This window comes from Uloborus diversus, chromosome 10, assembly GCF_026930045.1.
Source record: "Uloborus diversus isolate 005 chromosome 10, Udiv.v.3.1, whole genome shotgun sequence".
NCBI classification, from domain to species: domain Eukaryota; kingdom Metazoa; phylum Arthropoda; class Arachnida; order Araneae; family Uloboridae; genus Uloborus; species Uloborus diversus.
Window position 1 is genome coordinate 97,277,097 of NC_072740.1, and position 20,678 is coordinate 97,297,774.

General features: G+C 34.1%; 1 protein-coding gene across 1 annotated transcript in view; it reads left to right on the forward strand.

The window, feature by feature from the left end:
• Positions 1–12,413: 12,413 nt before the first annotated feature.
• LOC129231101 (trissin receptor-like) overlaps positions 12,414–20,678 on the forward strand; it is a 55,326-nt gene continuing 47,061 nt past the window's right edge. The window contains exons 1-2 of the mRNA XM_054865348.1: positions 12,414–12,754; positions 18,346–18,359. Coding sequence (XP_054721323.1) covers positions 12,414–12,754; positions 18,346–18,359 — 355 coding nt within the window. The remainder of the gene's footprint in view (positions 12,755–18,345; positions 18,360–20,678) is intronic.

Consider the following 20,678-nt stretch of genomic DNA (forward strand, 5'->3'; position numbering starts at 1 on the left):
GACATTTATAGTTAGGTAATTGGATGATAATAGGAACAAAAGTAAGAAACTCACACGAATTTTATAAGCCATATTCTATAGGGAATATCCTCAGTGATGCGTTTGATACAAGGCACACCCGCCCACATAAGAACAGATGCATCGTCACAGAAAGCCTTTCTAAAAGCTCATCTAGTTAATGGTGGGAGAAGTCATCATCTTTATCACAGGTAGTTGAACGTAAGTAGGGTGATTATCACAAAAAACATCGTCGTGATGAATGAAATGAATTAATGCGAATTCATACGTTTTAAATGGCCCGCTTCTTCGTGCAGGCTTAGGTTATAAATAATGTAATATTGTCGCATGATATGGATAATACAATGAGAGATAATGACAGTTTTTAAGGATATTCGGAAAATTTAGAAACTGTGATCATGCATTCTATAAAGCACAGATATTGCGCTGCATTCTTTTGAATAAATCCTTAGTAAGTAATCTTCTTTACTCATTACTGAACAGGCAAAGAAAGCTTTGACAAATAGTTTCGACACTGAGCAACCTTAGTTTCGATTGAGCCACGTAAAAAGCCGATAAAATATTTAACAGCGTCATTTGGCGTAAAAAGAAACATAATTTCGAAGTTCTAACTTTGGATTAACCTCCCCCCTTTCTTTTGAATAAAGTTGAAACGAGTTGAATGAATGTAAATATACTGTTGCAAAAATTATTTTTTGCTAACAGTATAAATACTAACTGAGAGTATTTAATAAGTGAACCGGCCTAAGTACGATTGCGGTCAGTGTAGATTGAACAAGTTCTTTGAGGGAACGAAAAAGGCTCTGAATTCTGTAGGTGTGCAAGAATTGCAAGTGACAAAGATTCATGATGTTTGTCTTATTATTCTGTCTTAGCTGTGGCTAGTAACGTTTTTGGAGATTCCTTGGTAAGGCAGGAAGGTACAGTCATAGATTTAAAAAAAAACGAAACACTTTAAATTATTCGGCCATTATACATGCTAGAAAGGAAAGAAAGGTGTCATCCGACATGGTTTAAAGTCATTTTTCAAAACTATGTAGGTTAAATTTTGATAAGGGACCATATACAAAGTAAAATTAGCACTTAGTCTTGATTCTCAAATATGAACCCTTATTTTTTGCTACATAATTATTGTTAGACAGCAAAATGCAGCATGGGTACGAAATTTCATTGCATTCCGTTAAGTAGAGCAGAAGTAATTAACGAAAAATCATTTTGGGACCGTCACCACATTTAAAACGCTACCTTCAAGGTCACGGCTTATCAAGTAACGGAAAGGTAAGCAAAGAAAAGATCGAGATTATCCAGCTCAATTTATGATTTTTTTTCCTTGCGTAGTTCGATACTTTTTGATCGATAATGTTGCGCTACAAAGTGATTTATGATCGAATTTTTTTTTTTTGAAATACAGTTAAAATATTTACTGATTTTTGTCTATCTGGATTAATCTTAGCAAGACGGTTGGGGTATGGCCGGTACCTCGTATACATCGTTGTTTGATAAATCGAATAATGACTAGTTGAAAGTAATAGAACTTTTTGACTTTTCATAATATGAATCTATTGCATTGCTTATTAAATAATTCAGCCATTAGACTTGTCGCAACACTCATGTTACGACATGTTGCGTGTTTTCCTACAAGTCCAAGGATTTCGACCAATTTCATTTCGTCCATTTTATTTACAATCACAACACTACTATTACATACTACTATACAAAACACTACTATTACATACTACACTGCCCTTTACAAATATTTGGTTTAATTGCCATAATTCCACTCGGATTCTTATTTAATCCGAGCCAACACATACATACGCGTCTTAACTACCGCAGTGTCCCTTGCATCTGATTGGAATCCCCCTTTGGATAGGGAAGATGCCCTTTAATTTCCCTGCGTAGGGAGTATCCTTTATCCAGTGGCTTTAGTTGCCACAAGCCTCATAGAAATGTAAATATTGACCCTTATACCTAGAAAAATGATGTAAATATGTTTGAGAAATGTATTTCACCTATGTTACTGATTTATTTTGGAATAAATAGAAGGTCTTTTAATGTAAAATGGAATTCGAGTTCTTAATTTCGTAAAACATCGGAAGAAGTTTGTAACATCGCATACAAAAATGTACAAAATTTACTACACGACGTGGGAAGACGCGGCATTGGATAGATTGGTGACTCGAGCGAAGCAAGGTCCATTTATTCCGTGAAAATTTGCTTTAAATACATAAAATGAACGAAGTATCAGTCTAATAAATAAAACAGAAACAGAAGAATATAAAAACCCGTTAGTGAGCAAAACTTTCATACTCGAACTTTATTTGGGAACATCTGGTTCATCTGGAGTTAACACGATGGACAAACACAGTAGTTCTTCAAGCGATTTTTTTTTTTTTTTTTTTTTTTGTAATCAAGAAACGAGAAATCGTTTAAAATCCAAATTTGATGCGAAAGATCACAATGCGTGGCATTATTAAAAAAGCATAACACAATCGGCGGTTTAATTTGAACATGTAATGGCTCTTCAAAGCAATTTAGGTAAGTGATTTCACAATGCTGTTTCTAGCAACGAGATTTAAGATGGATCCAACCAGTAATTGAAAGAGACAAAAGTTATTTTAGCTTACATCAAGCTGAACCGAAATCAGACTTCTTGTCATTTCTCAGATTTTGTAACTTTTGCAGTTGCAAACAAAGCTTAACATTACTTGATTTTGTTTTGCTCACCAAATACTCGCGATCAAACATTTTCTATAGTATCAAGCAAAAGGCTGTCGCAGCTGTAGTAAAACAACACGCAACAGACCTACAATCGGACTAGTCTGTCTAGATGCTGCTAGTTCGTCACTACTGTGAACTTCATTACTGCTTGCAGTGTGGAACCTTACTAATCGTGTTTCGTGCAGAAGTCATCTCATTGCAGCTGAGAGTACGAACAAACTGGTAGGTAAAGTAAAATTTACCTGCTGTATGTTTACGGTCTCTCGCTGGTGAGATAAATTTCCTTTTTCTTTATCCACAAATTTGTTAGCACTCTCAGCTTCAATGACATGACATCCGCTTCATTTTTCGGTTAAGTCAAGTTCAAGGCCGTAAAGTCCATTATTATTACCCACAACAGTCTTCAAATGGGATAACTGAAACTCTAGTACAGGGTGATTATAGTTAAAGTTCAACATTCAAAACGCTATAAAAATAAAACAACTGGTCAGAATGATGTCAAACTTTAACGGAATATTATCGAAGAAGGGGGGAACTTGATGGCAGAAGAAAAATAAATAGTTGGAATTTTTAGCAATAGATGGCGCTGTAAGCATCATATTTAATAATGGTCGACTACAAATGATAAATAAATCAAAAAATATTACCTAAGGTGTAAACTATACGTTAAAACTCCGTACTACTCAGCGTGCAGGAGGGTATTGGTGTGATACTGTTAGTTAAGTAAGCCCATCCAACACGGAAGGGTCATATCACATCGGATGGGAAAAATTGGTTTTTAATTGTTCTGAGGCCGAAAACCGCATAAAAAGCATCAGTAAAAATCAAATCGGTCCTTAATTTTCGTGAGACTGGCGCAAAAGATGTTCAATATAATATACCTCGTTTTGTGTAACAAGTTGAAATCGAGAAACAGCATCAGCATGTTCAAAGACTGATTGAAGTGTTACCGGGGTCATGTTTAGAATGTGTTTCGCAATGCATGCCTTCAGCTTAGCAAATTTTGCAATCGGGGCAATGAAAACAACAGCTTTCAGATAGCCCCATATCCAGAAGTCACACGGGTTAAGATCAGGTGATCGGGACGGCCAGGTCTTTCATTGAGACAGTCATAGTGAAGTTCTCAGATGCGAAATCAGGAAAAAAACGCGTATTTGGCGTTTTTACAGCAACTTCAATGAGTCGGGCGCATGACAGGTGCTTTGATTTGCGTATTCTGACACTTGCAGCGCCATCTATTGCTAAAAATTCCAACTATTTATTTTTCTTTTGTCATACGTTTTCCCCCTTCTTCGATAATATTCCGTTGAAATTTGAGGTCATTCTGACCAGTGGTTTTATTTTTACTGCGTTTTGAAAGTGGAACTTTAATTATAATCACCCTGTATATCTGAGTGAATGCGTGGGCCACAATCATACCGCGTTGTTGGTCCATATGACCCATTGTTTGCATAATGTAAAAGATTTGAAGGCACGGTTAGTTCCAATGTCATACAGTTGGAGCCGAATATTCAGAAATTGGTGTCTGAAAACATGCATTTAATAAAATAAGCTTCCAGTAGTTGATAACAATATTTTTCTATAACTTTCTTTATTTTTCCATATTTTTCCATGTTATTTAAAAAAGAAGAAAATATTTTTAAATTTTTCTTTGACTTGTGGGAATTATATTAAAGGGGAATGTACGGACAATGACAGAGAAAGTAAATAGAAAAATAGTATTTAAGTTATAATTAAAAATAGACAAAATCTCTACTGAATCGTACATCCAAATTAATGTTTTCTTAAATCTTTGACGAAGTCAAAAAAAAAAAAAAAAAAAGTTCACAATTAGACACAACAACTACTTTGCGTGAAGAATAAGGTTTCACAGCATGCGGCCCACTAGTGCGACTGACATTTCCTTTCCTAGATCTTAACACATTGAAAATTATTCAAACACTTTACAAAACAAAAAACAAAAAAAAAAAAAAAATCGTAAAAATCAGCAAACTAATCTAAGAGCAAATATTACCTAATGATCCACCTGGATACCGTTAAAGGAGAAATTTCACACTATTTTTCGATTGCTTTTTCCTGATTCAGAAATTGGCAATATTTTTTCGTTTAGCATATTATCGCTGAGACGAGCCATTCATTCTACACTGCCTATTGCAACATGGCTAGAAAGACAATGAGGTTGTATTGTATGTTTCTGTGAAAAAAGTAGTGTTTGTTAATTTTTATTCAGAGTTATTGTTTTACAAAAGGCAATGGCTAAACGCAGAAAAAAAACCCTGAAGTATTTTAAGTGTAACTTTCAATTTATAAAATGTTCCGTAAGATATTCTTCTATTAGACTATGAAATAGTGTTTCGCATTATTTACATATTGACGTTTAAATGATGTCCACAAAAAACCGACCGTTGAAATATTGAGTTTTTCTTCTGAAGAGACACCGAATAAATTTATGCATTTAAAAATTCATAGATGTAACTCTAATGTAGAAAAACCACATTATAATTGGTTTGCTTATTTTAATGAACAATTTTGTTATTTTTTTTACGAAGAAACCAACTTTCATAATTTCTGTTTTAAAAAGGTTTACGGTCCCCTAAACTAGGAAAAAATGATTTTTAAAGCATAGCGCGAAAATTACTGAATATTTTGAGCTCAAATTTTGGATTCCCTCATAAAAGCTCTTTTAGTTTGTTTTTCTATTGAAATTTAATATTGTTTCAGATCATATTTTTTCAAAGAAAATATCATAATTTAATAAAAATCTAAATTTATATTTTAGCTCTTGTAAATGACATTTTTATTATTGGGTTGATTCATATTTTGACATAAAAAAAACAATCTTTGCCGAACCTAATCTAGTTTATGTGTTATGTGTTAAAATATCAAAATACGTTTTAAAATTACGAGAGGGATTATTCAAAACTCGATTCTGAAGTAACGGCTGGATCAAATTAAGCAAAATTTTGTATTCAAAGTTAAAAAAGGATGCTGATCACAATTATATGATAAAAAAAAGGGGTTCTAGTTGAAAATTTTGACGTTGATGCTCGTTTTAATATGAAGACGACCCGACCATTTAACAACTACTAACATAATTATGTAGAACGCATTACTCCTGAAAAAATAACACCTTACTCGTGGCTCTAGTGTCAATAGTATTCAAATACGAACGAGTGTTTCGTTTTTTTTTTTTCCTATTATTGTACCAAGCGGCCATCTTTGATCCGCCATTTTGGACACAAGCTCACATGGGAACTTAGGAGACTCTTCAGGATTCGCTCTACTCATGTTCAGGAACTAATCCTGAAAAATTCAGCTAATTATAAATTTGTGGTGCATCGACCCTACGTTCATTCTAAATTTACTGGGTTAGATACCTTAATGTTCATTTCTAAACAAACATTTAACCCACCAGCATGATTTATGGCCTAAAATTAAATAAACAATTGAAATGGTTCACCGTTGGAATGAATATTGGCAGTGGTAACGCTTTCGCTCTAGCATACTCGCTCTGAGTAGTCTGAGAGAGCCATGCATTTAAAATGTTAATTAGGATAGATATTCAACAAGTTTTACACTTCCCCAATGGGAAAGTAATACAGCAACAACAATAAAGGATGAGCCCTTTTGCTCATTTCTAAACAAGCATTAAAAATACCAGTGTGATTTAAAGCCTGAGCTAAAACCATACTAATAGTAGCTGACCCATACATGCGTTACTGTGGCAGTGTAGTTGTAGTAGATCAAATTAATTTTTACTCAACATTTTGATACAATCAAATTAAACGTTTTGATAAAGCTAAAAATAGTTTAGTCTATTTTTGATCAAATGGGATTGAGAAAGGGGAGGTGTTTGGCCGAAGTAGGTACTTATTAAATTTAGTAAATACTTACTAAATGTTCTGTAGTAAAAGAATTACTTATTATATTATGCTTAGTAAATTAAAAATGTACTTACTTCGGCCAATCACTATGACCCTTGAACCCTTCTTAATCCCATATGGTTTAAAATTGACTAAATTATTTTCAGCTTTATTAAAAATTTTAATTTTATTGTATCAAAATGATTAGTAAAAAAATAATTTGATCGATTACAACTCCTCAGCCACAGTCACGCGTGGCTGGGTCAGCTAGTTTATATATATATATAGTCACTAAGCGGCTCTTTAATAGCAAGAGTATTTTCTCCAATTATATCAATCAGTTATCCCAATAACATAGCGCCAAAGCAGTTGTAGCATGATTCGTAAAAACACACTACAAAAGCTCAGGAATTTAAAAAAAAAAAAAACGCACATTTTTTTTTACTTTTATTAGCTGCTCTATCCCCTCCCTTAACAAAAATGAGCACGAGAGTGAAGTTTTATACCTTACGAAAAGCTACGTCTCATATCTCTGTTAATATTGGTCGTGATGTTCTTTTTTTGTGTTTGAATTTGACAATTTTTCAAACGCAAACTATGTATATAGGACCCACAGTTGCGAAAACAGAGGCATTGCAGTTTAAATTTCTCTCAGCGAGCAGGTTGTAAATATATGAGTATTTTTATTTCAAAAATTTTGAGGCTGGTTAACCGGATAAATCCATTTTCTGGTTAAATCGCTCCCGGACAAGCGATTTCCCTGCATTACTTTAAACTAATTCTCCCTGATCCATAGGGATATTAACGATTCACTTAGAAAATTTCCTTACAAATACACTATAAATACTCACGTTCTTTAAAGCGAGCATCGCTTTCTCTTTATGGAGTTACACAACATTATCCTCTACTGTCAATTGAATTTTATCTCGTACTTAAACAGATTTTCTACAAGTTGATGCTCCTTGCTTCGACAATAATCGATGGCATTTAAATGTCAATATATCATTACGCAATAAATTTGATTTTATCGTCACGTCGAAGTGCTTAACGATATGAAGTTGCACTTTTATACCATACTGTAAGCTATCAAGGTTGTTAAGCGGCTTGTTAGAAACTGTTATCTAATTAAATATCTACTTTTCGGAAATGTTAGAAAAATCTCAAACCAAGCCTAAAGCATCAGGATATTAACTTCGCGCTGATATAATTACATAACTTGTATCCAAGAAGCTGCAGAAGTCGAAGTCAAAAATAATATTTTCACGACAGAAAGTTTCATTTAAAATGCAATAATTTATTTAGACGCTCAAATTCTGCTTAAGTAGCTAAATATGGGTAATTACTTTACATTATTTATTTTTATTGTCCCAAAATTTATGAGTGCCACGTAAAATTACTTTGTTATTATAGCGTTTTAACGCATGAAAGTATTTAAATTTTATATACGCTATTTTAAATAATTATCGTATTATTAAGATGCAAACCAGTGCGGTTCATCTCTGTTTTTTTTTCCAACTCCATCACTCAAAAGAATTTAAAAGTTAAAGTTTTTCTTTTTTTTTTGTAATAGCGCTTGCTTTGCTTACTTCAACTTACTTTATCATTAAAACGATCCTTTTTCGCTGCTAAAAATCATAACATATTTTAGTGATTTCGTAGATATGAAAATGTTAAGTATGGATGCTTTAAAAAAGTTTTTTGCAAGGCACTGACTACAATGCGTAGCAAAGACGATGTCTTATTAGGGTTTCCGAACAAAAGTAAAACGTGAATTTCTATTAAACACTAGAATCAATACCATCCCAATTTTGTATTTTGACTTATGACATAGTACAAAGTGCTCATAAAATAATTATCAAAGTTTTCAATAATTTACTTTGCAAAAAAAAAAAAAAAATGATTCTAAATTTTTTTTTAAGCATTGAGTAACTTGTATTTAGTTACATATCATAAAGAAGGAGACGACAAAATGCTGTAAAATGAGACAGATGTCTCTATTCAAACCTATCAGAAATTTTCAACATTCAGTCAACTGTCATTCCATGTTTTAGCCACTTTCTTACAAATTTTATGACCTTGTCAATTAAGTGTGAATATATCCGCAAAATTTCATAATTTTCTAATTGTTGCTTAACAAATGTGTACGTGGGCTAGATTTTAAACAAAATCTGAGATGACAAGGTTCTGTAATGGTATTGCTGTGTCGATTTGACGAGAAATTTCCCAATTTATTTATTTATATAAGACGAAGTCTAACAAATTGTAAACTGGCCTTATGTCTTTAATTTTTTTAACTGTCCAGAACTCGCGTCAATATGAGTAACCTAAAAATTCATGCTCTCGGAATTTCTATCATACCACCTATTTCCCTCAATTTCACAAATTACAGTACAAAACTGATTTATTCAAAGGTTTAAGTCGATATAGGTTTAATATTTTATGAAACAAAATAAAATCTGTTTTCAGGAAATCACGCAAGCATTCGCGCTCTGATAAAAACACTCATATTTTCAAAAAAGAGTTCCATAAAAACTCGCATTATGAGAAACAAAAAAGCTCTTACTTCGTCTACTTTGATTAATGAAGCGCCTCCCGCCTCCTCTAGGTGACTACTAAGATTTAGCTCGATTGGTTCAGAGGTTAGGCAGCTAGTGTTTCATGTATAGGGGAATTTCATTTTGGAACACCCAGTATAATCATGCTTTATAATCGCTCATTACAGTTGTAAACTCATATGGCAAGGAAAGTGACACAATTAAAAAAAAAAAAATGCATTGGTGAAAATCAAGGTTTTACGCAAGAGTAGTTTTGAGTGATTTAGTCTCAAACATACTTCAAAATCATAAAGTGATGCTGAATGGTTAGTTTTTTTTTTTAAATCTAAATTCATAAGGCATCCCTAAGTTTTAAAAAAGTTTTCTTTTAAATTACAAATGTTTCAATGATGTGTCACTATTCATTCTATCGCTTTTACACCAGTTATATAAGATCATTTTGCGTGTTTTGGGGCTAGAAAGAGCGTTCAATTTAGATTTTAAATATAAACCTCGCACGTTTCAGAAAAATTTTGAGTTGTGTCACTTTCCTTACCATTGTGCATTATGCTGAAAGGCCGTTAATGAACCATTAAACCTTTCATCATCGTCAGATATATAAACAACTACAATCAGTGAACTTAATGGACCCGAATCTTCAGGGCCATTTCGTTCACAGTTACTACAGTAGCGTTATTTCCTATTCTAAAGTAGTGTTTTCCTGTGACTCTTCACTGCTTGTGTGAGTTTTAGAGGAGAATGTAAAGTCACTTGCTTTAATAAGCCGTTTAAATGATTTGCTTGCGAACGATAACGTTGCCGTGGATGTTAAAAGTAAAACACAATTCCGTTTACAAAGTATCTGCTTTAGAGGTTTACATCGCACCAGCACATTACTTTAAAGACTATAGTTTAAACGTATTTGGCTATTTTATACCCTATACGCTAGTTCAAATGTTATTATACGCATTTTCACTCCGTTATAAAATCATAAGATGGAAAAAAAAACCAAAAAGAAGTCTGATGTTAGACTAAAACTTCAACAGCACTTTAGGTTTCTTGACTAAAAATACTTATTATTAAAATTGATGTCAATAAAATAATAATACGATTGTACTAAATGAGGAAACCCAATACAGAAAACAAGACAGTAGTCATTTGGGGCAAAGGAAACATAGTTTTAATGTTTCAACTTTAAATTCTTCCCTTTTTACTTCCTTTTACAAAAAAAGAAGTATTGTATTCGCGAAAAAATTTTCACTCAAAAATCGCCCTTAATTTCCATTTTGCTCACCCCCAAATGAATGTTGAGTTTTTTTTCGATTCGACCACATGCGGAAAAGTGCCTAAGAATGTATAGACACGCGAAATATCCATTTTGACCATCACCGAGGTAATTACAACGACTTTTCTCGTGACGTCTGTATGTATGTGCGTATGTGTGTATGTGCGTATGTGCGTATGTGCGTATGTGCGTATGTATCTCGCATAACTCAAAAATGGTATGTCCTAGAAAGTTGAAATTTGGTACATAGACTCGTAGTGGGGTCTAGTTGTGCACCTCCCCTTTTGGTTGCTTTCGGATGTTCCTAAGGGGGTCTTTTGCACCTTTTGGGGGGGAAATCATTGTTAATTTCGATGTAAACTCAAGTGGCGTTATAATTTGTCGGACACTTGGCGATATATCGCCAGTCTTTTGGTCGCCAAGTTTTGTCGCCAACTTGGCGACAAATTTGGCGGAGTTTTTTTTTTTTTTGGTTTCAATTTGGCCATTGTTGGTGATATTTAGAGAATAAATATTGAATCACATTAAAATAGCGAATAATGGGGAAATGACATTAAATTGGAGTAAAAGGAAGTCATGTGATGCACACATCAGCTCGTTTGATTTATTGCTTAAGCTTTGTTTACGTTTGGAAAAGAAATATCAATGTAAAATTGATTTAGAAACGTTCCTGGAAAATAATGGGCAGCTGATATGCTCGTTATCTGTAAGTAACATATCTAGCAAAAAACCAGGAATGTTTTCTGCTAAAACTCAGTAGCCTTCCTGTAATTATTCTTGAACATTATTCAATATGGGTAGGTTTAACACAATTCATTAGAACCTTCCATAGTTACTACGAAAGCTCCAAAAGCATCAATGCAACCATGGCCAACGCAGAATTACAAGTAAGAACCAGGCATCGCTCTTGCAAAGCTGCAACTATCCAGATACTTATTCGCTCTAATTTGGGAGTTTAATCAAAATGAATGGGCCGTAATCGAACTAAAAACGACAGACTTAATTAATAGTTAATCTTTAATTTGGTAGCTAAAAATTAATAGTTAATCTTTAATTTGATTTCTAAAAATATTTTTCACTCCAGTCAGGAGTGTGCATTCGTGTATCTTGCTGCAATTCAGGATACGTTTTTGCAAAGACACTTGATTTTGCGGGGAAATTGGTGAAAACCCGTGAAATCTCGCATCGTTCCACGGAAATAATCAGTTATGTTTCTGTTTTTTTTTTTAGAGTGAAGTAAGACAAAACACTGTACTTCACTGCGCTAAAGAGATATTTTTGCCTGTTGAAAAGATAATTGGCATTGGCCTTTATACACTGAAGTGACAAAATTCATGGGATAGCAATATGCAAATATACAGATGGCAGTAGCATCGCGTAGAACAGGTATAAATGCGCAGTGCTTTCGCAGAGCTTTCATTTGTGTTCAAGTTGTTCATGTGAAGAGATTTTGACGTGATTATGACCGCACGACGGGAATTAACAGATTTTGAACGCGGAATGTTAGTTGGAGCTAGACGCATGGGTCATGCCATTTCGAATATCGTTAGGGAATTCAACATTCCCAGGTCCACTGTGTCAAGAGTGTGCCGAGAGTATCGAATTTCAGGCATAACATCCCACCATGGACAGCGCAGTGGTCGACCGCGTGCACTTAACGACCGAGACCGGCGACGTCTGCGTAGAGTTGTGAATGCTAACAGACAAGCAACACTGCGTCAAATAACCGCAGAAATCAATGTGGGACGTACGAGGGACGTGTCCGGTAGGACTGTGCGGCGAAATTTGTCTTCCTTGGGCTGTGCCAGCAGAAGACCGACTCGAGTGCCTTTACTGACAGCACGACATCGCTTTCAGCGACTCTCGTGGTCACGTGAGCATATCGGTTGGTCCCTAGATGAATGGAAAACCGTGGCCTGGTCCGATGAGTCACGATTTCAGTTGCTAAGAGCTGATGGTAGGGTTCGAGTTTGGCGCAGACCCCACGAAGCCATGGACTCAAATTGTCAACAAGGCACTGTTCAAGCTGGTGGTGGCAGCATAATGGTGTGGGCTGTTTTTACATGGCATGGACTTGGTCCTCTGGTGCGACTGAACCAAACAGTGACTGGAAATGCTTATGTTCAGCTACTTGGAGATCACTTGCAGCCATTCATGGACTTCATGTACCCCAACAACGATGGGATTTTTATGGATGACAATGCACCATGTCACCGGTCCACAACTGTTCGCGATTGGCTTGAAGAACATTCTGGACAGTTCCAGCGAATGATCTGGCCACCTAGATCGCCCGACATGAATCCCATCGAGCATTTATGGGACATCATCGAGAGGTCTGTTCGTGCCCAAAATCCTGCACCATCAACACTTTCTCAATTATGGACGTCTATAGAGACAGCATGGCTCAATATTCCTGCAGAAGACTTCCAACAACTTGTTGAGTCCATGCCACGTCGAGTTGCTGCACTTCGCCGTGCGAAAGGAGGACCTACACGATATTAAGACGTATCCCATGATTTTTGTCACTTCAGTGTAAGGACATAATCTTAAGCATTTGAAGTTCATTGAAACTACAGGACGTTTCCGTGCATTAATGTTTATTAAGACTTATGGGAATGCACTGCCTCTGCTGTTTTTCACTATATCAAGATGTTATGAACAATGGGGGGAAGGGCATCTTAAGAAATACATACAGTAATGCTTAATTATAATCATTCTTAAGTTTTTTTTTAAAATCTTAATTATATCTGTGAATGTTAGTTGAATAATATGGAAAGATTCTTTTAGTGAAGATCTGCAAAGCGACCCTGACTAAGCAACATGCAATAATGCAATGTTTTATTGTCTTTCTTTTCTCACAACTAGTAATTTTTCGGACATGGAAGTAATAAGAGTGAGTATGAATGCTAAAAATAAGTGAAATAATTTCAAAAATAGAGCCCTAGAAAAAAGATCGGTTTTGAAGATTTTAGATATGTGTTTAGAAGTTAATAACCCCTATGATTATTTTCACTTGCTACAAATGTTCCTGAATTTTGCACCTATCCAGCCCCCCAGAAGAATGTTAAGGGATATATTAATGCTCCATTTCCCTCTAAATAAAAACAACGGCTATGAAACTGTCTAAAACTCGAAAGAAATGTGGGGTGGAGAGTCATTTTGAAAAAGTGGGACGTGATGAGAAAAATGGTGGTAATATTTCGATTGAGGAGACCATTTACATACAAATCAACAAGAATGGATTCGGAAGCATTTTGCATTTTTAGTTTTTGCTTCTTGCTAAGTACTAAGTAACGTTTAAAAATGTGATTGTTAAATGATGCACACATTAAAGGGCACTAAACGTAAGGTCAAAAAAATAAATAAATGAATAAATAAAAGAAAAATTAATTTGAATTTTGACATCTTGAATTCAAACTATGTTTTTCGCAATCACGAGTGTGTGTATGTAGGCGTGTGTGTTTGTGTGTGGTGTATGTGTATTCGAGTGTAGGGGGTATGTGTATGTGTGTGTAGGCATGTGTGTTTGTGTCTGTGTGCTGGCATAAGTGTGTGGGTAGTTGTGTGTATGAATGTGTGTGTGGGGAGTATGTGTATGTGTGTGTAGGCATATGTGTTTGTGCCTGTGTGCAGGCATGAATGTGTGGGTAGTTGTGTGTATGTGTGTGTGTATGTTTGTGTGTATGTGTGGGTGTCTGTATGTATGTGTGTGTATGTGTTTGTGTGTGTTTGTGTGTGTGTGTAGTTGTGTATGTATGCGCGTGTGTGTAGGACATGGATGCAACCTGGAGACGGCTTTCGCTATAGGAGCAACATCGTGAGGAGCCCGTCGACGGTGATGGTGCGGAGGGTGGCGGTGGAAAAATCAAAAGACGCCAAAAACAGTCAAATGAGAACAATAAGCAATCGTGATTGCTCAAAAAAAGCTATGAAAAGCTAAACTGAACAAGCAACTACAAAATAGGTCTTTTAAAACTAAAAATTACAACGGTTTTAACTTTCGTTAGCATTCATCACTCCAAAGAAACCATTATGTCAACACAAATGTTGATCACATAACTTAATAGTTCAGTTTATAAGAATAATTACACTATTGCAATTACTGAACGAGGTTGGTACAAAATAGGAAAGATTAGTACTTGAGACAGCGGTTGAAATGAATTGTCTGCCAAAATATGGGTGTAGAACGCGATTTAGCATAATTTAAACGATACATAATTGTAAGAACTTGGAACTATGGAACACGTATCAGCGAATCCGCTACTTTCACGGAATTTAAACAAGCATTTATTGCTGTAACTGTTAAAAGAAATTTTTTATCCTTAAAAAATATTAAACTCGATATTTTATTTTGCTATAACCCCACCAATCACCACCGTAACTACTCTGGTAATTATGTAGCTGGATGTGATAATTGTTGAGAATTGAAGTCGTTAGTATAGCGATGTTCATTTGTTTATCTTAAATACAAAACAAAAATAAATAAATAAAGAAAGAAATAACAAAATTAAGTTCTAAGTGAAAACTAAAAACATGCTGAAGCCATAAACGACTGTTGATTTGATTTTAAATAAATTCATGCCAAAAAGTCTGGGAAACCGTAATAGAAAAAAAAAACGTTATATTGAAGAGATAAAAAACGAAATTATATAACTTGTAAAATAATCTTTAAAATCCGGGTGACTAAAATTACATGATTAATTTTTATTTATATCTTCTAGGAATAGCTACGCATTAGCTCTCTGCAGTTCTAAATTTTCTCTAGACAATTATGCTAATGAGTAGAAAGATATTTCCGTTAGCTTTTACAATCCGAAAACAATGCATTAGCTTAAAATTTATATTGCTGTAAAACAAAGCTTTCAACTTCTAAACACGAACTTTAGAGTTACTATTAGTAAAAGCTTTTAGACTAACTCGTCTGATGCAGTTTAACTGCTTTGAGCTAAGAACATCAGCGTGGGCATACTAATAGACTAGTAGTTATCAAGAAATGTTTCCTAGTAACAAAAGCTAAAATTATCACATTTTGGTGTTTATACTTATAGATGTTTGATCAACGCATACGAAAGTTCTGAGATGTCTAAAGTTTGTCCATTTGAATGAAATACTATACTATACGGTTATGAATTAAAATTTGGGTTTCAAAACAATCAACAATATCTTTGAAAAAACATACAAATAGGTTAAAATACAAAGCTCAGTAGCGCAACGGTCAATGGGGGTTAAGGCTTCTTGCGCTCATCTTAGTTTACGAGACCGAGGGCTCTGGGAAGCAAGGCAAATGTTCCAGTCAGGTGGTCGATCGAACGCGTATACCCAAGAGCTTACTTCACAAGCAAGCTGATTTAATCGACCAACTGAAGGGATGACAGGTTGAGTGAACCGTGCCCAACCCGGGGCTCGAACCCGAGGCGTGGCACTGAGCCTCTGAGTTTGACATATAACATTTACATACGCATATGTTTGTATAGATGTTTATTTGCAGCAGGTCTTGGGGGGGGGGGCGTGGTATTTTACCACCTTCTGAAAAATCATAAACTGTTTCAAGTACATAAATGGATGAAGTGAGGTAAGTAACATAATTGGTAGGTTAGGAATTCTTAATTTTTATGGTACACACTTTTATTTCAAAGATTTCAATTTTTTTCCGAAATTTAACTCTAAGCTCTATGTTCTTACGGAGAGTTATAAATATTTTTCTCTACATCTTGTATAATATGCATTCCTCCTTTTAAATTATTATTTTGCAATTTTATAAAATATTTAAATAACTCTTTATTCATTATACTTCGTGTTGCTATTTAACAACACATTCAGTTCAGTCTTCTAAAACAGCGATTCTTAATCAGTAATTTGTAGGCGCTTACAGGTGAAAATTTTACACCTCAAATTCGGCGGATTACTCAAAAAACAAATCTGGTGGACTATAACGATTTATCTGAACTGGATGACTCAGAAATCGTGGAATATAGTGAATGGAGGAAGATATTGGAAATCAGGCATATCGATTTGAATTAATAGGACGAAAATTGTCTGTAACCACTTGCCATCAATGAACGATCACATGCAATTGTCTTGTACGAGGAGAAAAAATGGGGGGAGGGGGGTTTGGCAACTGCCCCGCCGATTCCTGAAGTAAAACTATATTTTTCCAAGTTGGCGAAAAATTTGACAGTGGAAATGTAATGTCAAATGAAGTGTCAGTTTGAAAATTGTTAGAAAATACCCACAGAATTAACGATAAAATTGTATGGGGCTAATTACTAATTTTTTTGGAAAATATTGGGGTGGTTATCAGCCGGCCAAAGGTTATACGAAAGTTATACGAAGATATTATTATATTTAACATCAAATCCGTTTGTTGGACGTCCTATCTCTGTATTTTACAAGATTTTAGCGACTGTGCAACACTACATTCTTTTCGAAATATCATATTAAAAATGTCTCCAGTCTTAACGTTTTATTAAGAAAACTGCCAGTTCCAACAAAACGCAAATCACAAAATGATCAAATAAATCACGTAGCGCAAATTAGGGGAAGTGTTTTAACGTTTACTTTTATCCTTACTCGTTTCCTTATATATATATATTTTTTACTTACCATTTGGCCATAAGGTAGCTATTTTTTTAGCATGAAAGTTAAAACTAAGAAATACTATGGTATTTACGTACAACCATTAGTAGTTAAGTTTTTAATTCAGTTGTATTTGAAGCAAATATCATACGGTTACGTTGTAGTAGAAATATCAGTATTTGTAAGTCAGCAGTGTAATTAATTACATTACAAAGATTTAAAATTGGTAAAGTGATAAAGAATGCTTTGATGACATACTACTAGTATCAAAGAACATTGCAACACTAAGTACAGTTCAACGAGTTTATTCAAAGAGATATTGATTTAATGATTTAACTGTTTCTAACAAATCTATGAAACGAAACTTAACAAAGTTTCCTGAAATTCTGATAAATTTTCTTTAGAGTCTTACATCGTAAAAAAAAAGGAATAAGCCAATAGTATTAGTGTTTTATTCACACAAGAAATATCTCTTTCTTTCTTTCATGCACATTGATTTACCAGAGTTTATTTTTCCTATGTTGTTTCATGACCAAACCTTTGATCTAGAATAAATTTTACTTTTGCATTCTTATCTTGAAAAGTTCTTAAAGTTTCTCTTTTGTCAATATTTCCCCCCGTATAAAAATATATTTTTCCATCAGAGTGTACGTTTGAAAAACTTCAGTTGTTTTTTCCTTTTTTTTTTAAGTGCAAAGTTTCCCGATTTACGTTTTCGGAATTCCAATTGTGTTTGTTTTTTATGACTTTTGCAGTACCAAATAAAGCTGCATTCAACTAATGGTTGCATTTAAAACTTTCTAACAAAAAAAAAAGTAAAACTCATTTGAAAACTTTATTAGATACAAAATTTAATTGCGTCAAAATTGATTGCTGAAGAGAGCATAAATTAATACAGCATTAAAGGTAAGATAGTAAAAACAATTATTTTGGTTTAATTTTGAATGATTTTCCTAATAAGTTAACTACTGAGGATAGAATTTTCTTTGTAAGAAGAAAAATAAAAAAATAGTAAAAAACAATCAACAGTCATTACATTTTAAGTTTTGTGACATTTTCATAGCTGTGATTTCGTTTTTTATTTATTTTTCGATTTCTGAAATAAACAGCTAACAATTGTTGTACAATTTCATCCTTATTCCTTAAAGGCAATAATTTTCAACAATTTTATGCTGGCTTTACGAAGACCAATTTGTAAAGGCAGTGAAACTCAACACCAGGTTAAAGCTAAATTTTGCTGGATTCGGCAATTTGACTAGTGAAATTATAATTTTAACAGTGCACACATTAAGACTATACATTTTTAGTGAAATTGCTAAATTCTAATGCTTTTTATTATTTCTTTCAGGAGCATCTTGCAGTGTAAATAAAGGTCACGTAACGACTTATTCCTGGATACAGTACACACCTGATTAAATTCTTCATGAACTCATGAGTTCTCTTAAAACGGTTTTGATTAATGCTTACTATTCAACGCGGTTGTCGTTGAAGTTTAGGTATGTTAAATTATTAGTATACCAGTTTTTTAATGTTTCTCAAATTAAATTAATATTTGTCGTTGAAAGTGCTTCTGATTGAAATATGATTATTTTATTTTACTCCTTAACTAAAAAGTTCTTTTCTCTCAACTTTAATCCGTATTTGGATGTTCTGAGAAGATTTAGACAAATTTCTACTTCGCGCCAGACACTGGGTCAGCCTGAACTTTCATTCTGGAAGGTGATGGTTTGGTCATAACTGTCTTTGCATTGATATAAACTCGCATTTTTGGATTGGTCTTATGTGTTAAATCCAACACTGTAAAAAAATCCGAAACGTTACTGATTATTTCCGAGGAATATATCGGGATTTTACACATTTCCATGTATTTCCTCGTAAAATCAAGTATTTTACGATTTGTCAAAAAATTTCCTGAATTGATACAAGTTTCACGAATGCAGACTTTTTACTGTTGTGAAAAATATTTTTATCTACAAGTTTAAAGATTGGCTGAGAGTGTTTATTAAGTGTATCGAATCAAAGTCAGCTGTAGCGCGTCCAAATTGACTAATCCTCCAGTGAAAGCGAATACGTTACTCAACAGCTGCGTTTTGCAACGCTATAACTGCAGGCGAGGTAGATGCTTGCTTCTTACTTGCACGGTAAAAAAAATCTGAAACGTTACTGAGTATTTCCTTGTAATGTTTCGGGATTTCAATAGTTTTTGTACACTACTTGGAAAAATCAAGTATCGTTCTCAAAAGGTTTTCTGAATGGCTACAAGTTGCACGAATGCAGACTTCTCACTGCTGTGAAAAATGTTTTTAGCTCCCAGTTTAAAGATTAACTGAACGTATTTATAAAGTTTATGGCTTCGTTTCGAGTACTGCCCGTACAAAATAACTGATCTCCGAGTTAGCTTTGGCCATGTTTGCTAAACGGCTTTTGGAACTTCCTTCAAAATTCAATAAGACTTTTACAACAGTTTAGTCTAAAGCTGCAGAGGCATGATTGACATTAAGTGGGAACATTTCAGATGTTTTCAGGAAGCTTCCACGATAATTTCAGGAATTTTACTGAATTTTAGCAGAAAATGTTCCTTGTTTTTGTAAGATCTGGTAGAAATTAGCAGAAAGAGTGTGGTAACACTGGTCCCCTTCCCCACTTTTTCACATCCTTGGCTTCAGATATTAGCTGGAACAGGATTTCCTACAGTGGGTGCCGTTGGGAGAGACAAAAAATGCCGTTGGGCGATTCTCGAAAAAATGACACGTGAGTAACGCTAAGTTTTTTATTTTATTCATGTAACTATTAATTAAATATGGGATTAATTGTTATGTTTTGATAGTACATTAAAATATGTTTTATTCCCCAATAGCACTATTTTTTGAAGGCTTTGGTTAGCTGGAAAAAATTAAAAACTTATCGTTACCCACGGGACTTTTTCCGAGAATCTCCCTGTGAAGTATCCACGGTATGATTTTTTTTTTCTTTGCTAACGAGAAAAACTTATAATGGTAAATCATTAAATTTTCGCTCGGTTTCAGATATTTTACTTCAATAAAAAATATGAAAAAGGGAGTAACACCATTAATCGATATCAAGAACCTTAAAAAGGTCTATTATCAATTAGGAGGGATGTGAACTCATGTCAATTACATTTTATTTTATTATCTTCTTGTCAAAATTTAGTTTCGTAGGTAAAAAATTTAAATTGGGCATTAATATAACTATCTCGCAGTAATTTAAAATTTGTCTCGTGTGAAAATCGTTTTGAAATCTTCAAAACCCGATACTTGCCGCAAGTGGTGTGCATAATCTATCATACTGATGCAGATAATGGAAGCACTTTTGGGGGGGTTTTGCCATGGAGTAAAACTTTTAGGATAACATAATTTTAATTTACAAATGAACTGTCGACTATAAGCCCACGGCAGTGAGAGGGTGGAAAGACTAGACTAAACTAACACAGCTAAGCTAACATAGATAATTACCGGCATTAATTTACGTTATAAAAAACATTAAAAATTGTAGTAGAAGTGTAACACTTTATCTAACGAAATATCTTCAAACTCCATTTGAACTGCATTAAAGACAAGGAAGTCGGCTTTTACATTTTGGTTCCAATCAATGTTTTTTTTTTTTTTTTTACCGGCATTAATTTACGTTATAAAAAACATTAAAAATTGTAGTAGAAGTGTA